Source organism: Lygodium microphyllum, chromosome 12 (genome assembly GCF_053477565.2).
Source record: "Lygodium microphyllum isolate KBCC chromosome 12, Lygodium_microphyllum_v1.1.10, whole genome shotgun sequence".
Lineage (NCBI taxonomy): Eukaryota > Viridiplantae > Streptophyta > Polypodiopsida > Schizaeales > Lygodiaceae > Lygodium > Lygodium microphyllum.
The window spans coordinates 10684805-10693478 of NC_141146.1; the positions used below are offsets into that span (position 1 = coordinate 10684805).

Here is an 8674-nt window from a genome sequence, read left to right on the forward strand (position 1 = left end):
AGTCCACTATAGATAGTGTAGAACTTGCAGTGCAACTCTTTAGTGATCTTGCAATGGAGTCTTCATGAAAGAATATAAGAGTGCCACCACATAATAGATATCTGTCCTTGTATGAAATAGATGAGGAAGCCAACAAGGCACTTCTAAGTGGTAGCATCTAGTAGAGGATCATGTGCAATAGATAACTTGGATTCAAGGTCCATGGGGCATGAAATGGGCTTAGCTCATAGATATACCTGTATACAAAAATAAAGATACCTTGTGCAAACTAATAGATCTCCTATCTAAGGAAGAAATGGAGGGTATTGAAGTCCATCATATCAAACTCTTGGTGCAATATGTCATGTGTACAGTCCATCTTCTGCGTGGCTACCTAACATGATCAGATCATCCAGATAAAGAACGACTAAGACTCACCTAGGACCATCCAATAATGGTAGAGGTTAGGGTTGTGCTCTGATTGGCGGAAACCACTCCGAAGAAAGAACTTGTCAATACGTTAGTATCAAGCCTTGGAAGGTTGCATTAGGTTGTAAAGAGGCTTTTGCACAAGCGATAGACATGGTTCTTCTTTCTAGACACCGTGAAACTTGGAGGTTGATCAACATAAATCTCCTTTTGTAAGACGTAGGAAGGCAGAATTTATGTCAATCTGATACATGGGCCAATGACGGTGCTTGCAAGAGCCAAAATAGTAGATGCACGAGCCGTCGTTTGGGCAACGAGCCCAGGTGGCTGCCATAAGTGCAGTCTGACCTGGTAATAATGTTACTTGCTCCAATGTGAATGCAACCGCTAAAGTGGTACAAATGGAAATGCAAAATAGCTGGATCATTGTTTGCCTGTGTGAATGGATTGAAACACACTAAAACCGAAATGCAAGGCTAGAAATTGAAGTCTGAAATGCATGGGCTGGCAGAGCTCCAATGTCTCCGTCAAAGTGATGTAGCTCACAACCAGAAGATGACCAACATGAAATGCAAGGAATGCTAACAGAGTGGCGTACAATTGAAACACGAGGGAATTCAATTGATTTGTTAAAAAGACGCGGATCTAGAGCATGGCTATGGCAGGTGGAAGATGAAGATTAAGCTCATGACAATGAATTAGGTTCCAAGATGAAAGCTTGGACTCATAAACACAATCTTGAGTATGAGATTGATAATGACCAAGACACTAATTGAGATGGAAAAACTGTCAGAAGTGGTGCAGCAATGGAAGCGTAAAGAATATACTGAAATAAATGCTGAAACACAAGACAGAAGAAAGAATGAACACAGTAGACAGATGAGAACTCAGATGTATGCTCGGGAAATGGAATCCATATCGAACACGAGACAGCAGCATACAACGGTGAGTCACTGGCTGCGTGGGCTCCTCAGCACCGGCTCCTCTCTCCCAGAAGGATCTCCACTGATGGCTGAAGCACCAAAAGACTGTGGAGGAGGAGCCCTATAAATAGCCACAAAAAGTGGGGAGCATAAAATGCAGTCGGCCAGCAACAAATGCTAAATAATACATCATAAATGGCCACTAAAATGTGCCATAAAATACTGCATAAAATGCCCAGTCTCTAACACAGACTCACACCATGAGCTGACTAATATCTGCTAACACCCTCTCTCAGATCATGTGTGATCGGATACAATGAAATAGTACAATGATGGAGAATCATAAACTACACAACAAAGAAACACCAGAAGGACCATGGATGTCCAAGCGGTGAGTGGCCAGCCCACCACCAAGAAGCCTCGGAGAGTATCTGATGTCGATGTCGATCATACCAACAACACCTGAAAATAGAGAAGACTCATAGCAGCTCTCTGTGTAATGTCACCTATGTCACTCAGGACATACAAAGCCAATCTGCCAAACATGTCTCTGAACATGTGACCATGGATTCCCCGCCTTTGGCCAAACCACCAAAGTGTCCCCTCATGTGAGCTCGAGACGAAAGCCTCTCGCTCTCTGTCAAGAAGAACAGCTCATCATGAACCCAGAAATCAACTTCAGTCTCTAGGATTTCACTGCCAGATACCGTCGATGCGTCAGGGACGTCCCTCTCTGGAACCTGTGCATCGGTATCAAAATATAGATGAGGCACTGCAGCCCCACCAACACCCGCTCACACTCCCTCTCTGGCAGGAGTCGTGAGGGATGACCGCATCACCACCACTAGAAAGCAGCCGAGGAAGGGGCCACCAAGCCCTTCCCGCGATCCGAAGAAGAGGACTCCTTCCGCGCCTTGGACTTCTCCTTGGTCGGAGGATCGGAGTCGGAGTCTGATGAAGGAGAGGACTCATCGGTAGAGTCAGCATCCTGCTTCGTCTTCTGCTGCTCCTTTCTGGAAGCCGCTAACTTCTTGCAGTCCTTCCGCAAATGTTCCTTCTTGCCACAGTGATAACACTGGGCTTTCGACTTCTTCTTCCCGTCACCCCTCTCGGAAGCTACATAAGCCTCACCTCCATAATGTGCCGGAAGCCGCCCCTGTAATCTCAAGGATGCCTCATGCTCAAGAAGCATCGAGGTTATATGTGTAAAACTGACAGGAGTCGATGATGTCTGCGCCCGCAAAGCATTGGCCACTCCATCAAACTCCGGGGGGAGCTTGTAGAGGACCGTCCCGACAAGATGCACCTCGGGAAGAGCAGATTGCATGTGCCGAAGCTGGTCCTGTACCTGCGTAACACGAAGAAGAAAAGACTGAATAGTATCTTTCGGCTCAAACTTCATCTGCTGGAGCTGGCCATAAAGTGTGACGGCCCGCATGGTGGAAGGTGCCTCGTACATCTGCTGCAACTTCTGCCATACTTCAGGAGATGTCCTACAGGAGGTAACCGCCGATAAGACCGCTTTAGAAATACACCGAAGCAACGCCGAGTAAGCACGGGCATCGTCCGAGTCCCATGTGAGCACCGCTTCCTCATGGTTGTCCTCATCAAAGTCTTCAGGAAGAGGAAAAGGACGGAGAGGTCGAGCAAGAGCTCCACAGACGATGTACCATAGCCGCTTCTGCACAAACCAAGCTTTCATGACAGCACTCCATGTGAGATAATCAGGGCCATGTAACTTATCTTCACTTGAGGTGCACGGAGGGTCCATCTGGAGGAGGTAGAAAAGAGAAGTAGAAGAAAAGAAGGTCGTTTGGAGAGTGAGCACAGCCAAAACGCAACCAAAAACACCAAAAATAGTGAGTTCACATGCAATATAACCCAAAGGCTGACCAAAATAAGTCAAAAGCTGCTGCACAAAGTGAAAAAATCAGGTTAAAACTGTCAAAAACAGCAAAAACGGCCTGAATAATCAGAAAAACAGGCAAAAATAATGCTGTAAACAGCAAAACGCAGGCTGCAAACTGAAGAAACAGGGGTTAAAGACTGTTGCCAGCAGTTTGATGAAGGAAACACGGGCAGCAAAGAGTGGAACAGCAGTAAACGCAAATCTGTCCAGAAAAACGCAAAACGCAAATGCTGAAACACTGTCGCCAGCAGCAAATCAGCAGTCGCCAGCAGGAAGGACAGCTGCCTGATCAGCAAGAAGGGTGTAAATCCTGAAATCAGCAAGAAAACACAGCACAAATAGGTTGCAGCCTGAAATCTGATACCATGTCAGAAGTGGTGCAGCAATGGAAGCGTAAAGAATATGCTGAAATAAATGCTGAAACACAAGACAGAAGAAAGAATGAACACAGTAGACAGATGAGAACTCAGATGTATGCTCGGGAAATGGAATCCATATCGAACACGAGACAGCAGCATACAACGGTGAGTCACTGGCTGCGTGGGCTCCTCAGCACCGGCTCCTCTCTCCCAGAAGGATCTCCATTGATGGCTGAAGCACCAAAAGACTGTGGAGGAGGAGCCCTATAAATAGCCACAAAAAGTGGGGAGCATAAAATGCAGTCGGCCAGCATTTAATGCTGGTCGGCCAGCAACAAATGCTAAATAATACATCATAAATGGCCACTAAAATGTGCCATAAAATACTGCATAAAATGCCCAGCCTCTAACACAGACTCACACCATGAGCTGACTAATATCTGCTAACAAAAACATCATGATATTGTATTCATCATATATATGTGTAAAAGTGGTAGTCAAGTACAATGCTTTATAGTTGCTGGATGGGTAGCAGTTTTCCCTCTCTGTGCATATGGGATTCCCGCAGCCTGAATGTCTTCAGCCCAAACTGCCTCATACAAAGAGGCTACATTAGGTGTGATTGCAAATATCTCAACATTCCTCCTCAATCACAACCAAAAAGTACAAAGTGTGTAGAGGCTTTAGTGTGAGCAACACCTGCAAAGTGTGGGCACACCATAAACATGGCAAAACACTAGAGGCTATTGCAGAAAAGGCTAAGTGTGGATACCACAATATGATGGTCATCCACAGGGTGTAACAGGGGCCTCACAAAGTGTACAGAGGCTGTAGTACAAGGCTATATGAGGAGTTTACAAGTTTATGTCCGAAGCATTAGGACTAGGCAATACAAGGCTAAAAAGGTCTAGTTAAAAATTGGGTCAAGGACCGGCAGGCCCTTGCAGTTTTCAGCATTTCTTTTCGCATAGATCTTCAATTTATTGTAGGTCTTCTTGTCGGTGTAGTCCAGCTTGCTCTTTTTGATGTTGTATTTGTTCTTCACTTTGCTTGCAGCTTCAGTGTCTTCATGGTTGATCTTCGTCTTTTTCTTTTTCTTATTTTCTTCCACTGCTTTGCTTGCATTGATCTTTCCTTCATGTCATCATTTCCATGGAATTTTCTTGCATTAGTCATCTGGTTCTTTTCTTTATGGTCCCCCTCAAGCAAAGATACAATCTCTGAGCTTTGCATGGTCTTTAAGATAGAAGAAACGTCTTCAAAAACTTGCACTATCTCTAAGGTAGCAGGCATGTCTTCAAGTTCTTCACATGGAAGCATGGATGTTATCTTCATGAAAAACTTCAAGTTTGTCATTGAAAAACAGTCCACATCTCTGATTTTCTGACCAGCAAAAAGAGTTGAAACTTAATGTGTCAAAAGACACTAGAGATACTATTGCCAAAAAGCACTATGTAAGTATCAAGAGATACTAGCAAATTTAAACTTTTGATTTTTGATGTTGATGTTGATGTTGATGAACCCGTTGCTTGTGATGTTGATGTTGATGATGAACCCGTTGCTTGAGTCCCCTCCTTGCTAGTAAAATCTTGTTGAACACTGAGTAAATACTCAGATGAGAGTGACAATACTTGCCTTGCGAGATGGAGGAAGAATGAAGCAGAGAAAGAAGCTTTGGTATTTATGCTATTGCTTGAGGTCTTCCAAATTTTCCAAGCCTTCAATATCTCCACTCCTTACTGATTTGATGGGCAAGTGTTTGCTTAGATCAAAGTGGCAGAAGCTTTGTTTGAGTGGCAGGAGAGAGAAAATGATGAAAATTGAAGCTTTTGAGAAGTTGGCTATGGAGGTTTTGAGTTTAGGATTTTTGGCGCCTGGTTTTTCAGCTTGTGCAGCTCGTGGATGTCACCATTTTGCACAAGACTTGATGGGAAAGAAACTTGGGTAATGAGCTTCAATTTCCCTATGGACACGGACCAGATCACAGCACGCAGAGGCAGCACAAACTGTACAACCAGAATATGGCGCAAAACAGGCAGCGGCTGCAAATTTCGACAATGCCGGGATCAAGGCTCACCAATGTTGGGGTCTATGGTAATAGGCACTGGCGCCCTGGGTTAGGGAGGATTTTTGTAGAAGAAAGCATGAGGAAATATAGCATGTAGAAGGAGATCAAGAAGCTCCAAGACAGGTTAGTGCAAGCTGGCTATGGCTGCCAGGTAGAGAGAGTGATGATTCAACTGAGGAGATGAAGTTAGATACTCAACCTGAGCTTGGACTGAGCTGGAGAGGGATTGAGAGAGCAAAGAAGAGTTAAGCCGAGTTGAGCCATGTCCGATTGGGCTCTGATACTATGTTAAAAAGACGCGCATCTAGAGCATGGCTATGGCAGATGGAAGACGAAGATTAAGCTCATGATGACATAGACAAGACTTGACCAACTGCTACTCAAGTGAATTAGGTTCCAAGATGAAAGCTTGGACTCATAAACACAATCTTGAGTATGAGACTGACAATGACCAAGAGACTAACTGAGATGGAAAAACATTATGATATTGTATTCATCATATATATGTGTAAAAGTGGTAGTCAAGTACAATATAGTTGCTAGATGGGTAGTAGTTTTCCCTCTCTGTGCATATGGGATTCCTGCAGCCTGCATGTCTTCAGCCCAAACTGCCTCATACAAAGAGGCTACATTAGGTGTGATTGCAAATATCTCAACATGATTTGCCCATATAGTATGAAATAGAAGGAAAAAACTCTTGCATATCACTATGCATAAAAGCTCTTAAAGAAGAGGGACGTGTTTTTATGGAATCTTCCTTTTCTCCTATCTGTTCCATCAATTTTGAAAATTTTGAGCTCTCTGCCTAGTTAAGATACCTGCCTTGGCCTGCTGTCTGAATAATCTCTTCCAATCTCTCTCTTGCTCCAACTGACAAGCTTTCTGCCTAGATAGGCTATCCTTCTGAATATGTCTCCATGTCTGATGTTTGCATTTGGGCATTGTAACAAAAAGCAAATGAGAGTGCAGATAAAGAAAGTGAATTACTCATTCTATAGGCAATTTGGGAAGATAATTATGAGTAGCTAAGTCTCAGTACCCCAGGATGATCTTCCCTCTGATGAAGCATTTCCTGATTTAAAAATCTCTCTCCTCTTTTTTAGATGAGGTGCCTGCTGCCATTTCATTAAATCATGTTTTAAGTGTACTCATCCTCTTTACATTAATAAATTGTACAGAACAAGTTTACATGCAAGACATGGCATTGTAGAAACCTATCTTGTATGGATTTTCATTTGCTGGATAGTACAGTTGATTGTCCTGGGACATATTTGATATCATAGCTACTGTTTGTGTTGCAATGACTAAATTGGAGCTGCTCTGTCTAGCTTTCTGTAGTGAGCTTAGCTGGCCTTGGTGTTCAAAGAATTTGTAAGCTCCAAGAAACTTTTAAGCAGTTCCTCTGTCTCATGAGGGTCTTTCTTTTGCAGGCAGAGAGTGCCATGGCGGCTTTGAACTGCAGTGGTGCTATATTAGGATCTCTGCCAATCAGGTAAGGTATTGGGCTGTAAGGGGGGGCAACCTTACTATTGCAAGGAATGTGATAATATGGGTGCCCAAATTAAACTTCTTTCTTGCACGTCAATGCAAATGTTTATAGGACTCTGAAAGGCATTCTAGTTATGGCTGGATTGCTAAGTGGAGCAGCTTACCTTGTGCAAATTTAGTAATGCATCTCGCAAAGCTGAGGCTGTAAATGCATTTATAGTCATTGAATTACTCTTGAAACCGAAATACTTGAAAATAACTGACCAAGAATGACCTGTCTTGATATTTCACTATACTGCTGAGAAATTTGGACAGTAACTAATGTATGTTTCTCTTCTGTTTGTACAGAGTCAGCCCCTCAAAGACTCCTGTCAGACCTTGCTCCCCACGTTCTCCTTTCATGTAGTCTTCTCATATTCAAGTAACACTTGAAACTACATCAGCATCTTCGGCTTGCAGGGCCTGTTGAAGGTTCTCACCCAAATTTGCCAATCCTTCCAACTTTGAGGTGTTTTCAGTCACATTATACTGTGGGGATTAGGTGTACTACTTCAAGTTGGCATTGAGAGTAGAGAGGCAGAACTGCATTTGCCTAAAATTGCAGCATTTAGCAGGATTGTCATCTCAGTTATCCCCTTGCTTTTTTGAGTTGGTTGTGAGTCCACTAATTCATTTACTACCAGAGCTCTCGGATCTTTGTACACTCATTGCGAGTGGTAATGTACTTAACTGACAGTTGCTACCTGCCTCAGCTGTGTTTACTTGCTCAGGCTGATTTGGGGGTGGTTGCCAGGACTGGTAAGCACCTGCTACCACAGGTACAACATGTTTTTGTGCTTCTGTATCTGCAGGAAGAGCTCTGGTTAGTGTTTGCATAATAATGGATATTCATCCACATTGCCAGAGGGCATTGATATTTATTCAACATGCTTTGATATCCTTCTAAGGCTGAGTAGCTAGTGTTTTAGAGTTATGCTACACTTCATCTTGTGCAATGTGTATCATGCAAGTAATAATGGATGTTTCATGTTGAAATATACTTTTCTTTGCTTGATAAGATTGGGTTGTTCTGGGAGAACTTTATGGACTCGATGCAATGCACATTTTGGGAGTGGGGGCAGGATTAGGACAATATGGGGTGTCTGTTTTGCCTCTTCAGATTTAGTAGTTTATTAAAGTCTCTGTATGAGCCTGACACAGATGTTGGAAAGCTTAAAGAATGCAGTGGAGCTCATCAATATATGTAGTAACCGAGATACTTATTGTTTGCGTCTCATGGGTGGCAAAGTAGCCAATATACTATTAGTCAATGCTGGATGTTGCTCATTGAGCGTGCATGTTCAGATAGTGTGGCAAAATGTTGTTTCTAAGAAACTGACGATCTATTTCTATTGCCTTCTGTCTTGAGCCTTCGAAGTTTATTGTTTGAAAGTAACTGTCACAGTGAAAAGATTGAAATATATATGCAGTTAATAATTCTGTCCTAGGAGTGAACATGACACAGCCTTGAAGGGCTAAC

At 43.2% G+C, this 8674-nt stretch overlaps 1 protein-coding gene across 2 annotated transcripts in view; it reads left to right on the forward strand.

The window, feature by feature from the left end:
- LOC148027447 (polyadenylate-binding protein-interacting protein 8-like) overlaps positions 1-8101 on the forward strand; it is a 28920-nt gene extending 20819 nt beyond the window's left edge. For both annotated transcript variants that reach the window (XM_087689134.1, XM_087689135.1), the window contains exons 9-10: positions 7098-7159; positions 7504-8101. In XM_087689134.1, coding sequence (XP_087545260.1) covers positions 7098-7159; positions 7504-7561 — 120 coding nt within the window. In that variant the 3' untranslated portion in view covers positions 7562-8101. The remainder of the gene's footprint in view (positions 1-7097; positions 7160-7503) is intronic.
- Positions 8102-8674: the final 573 nt, after the last annotated feature.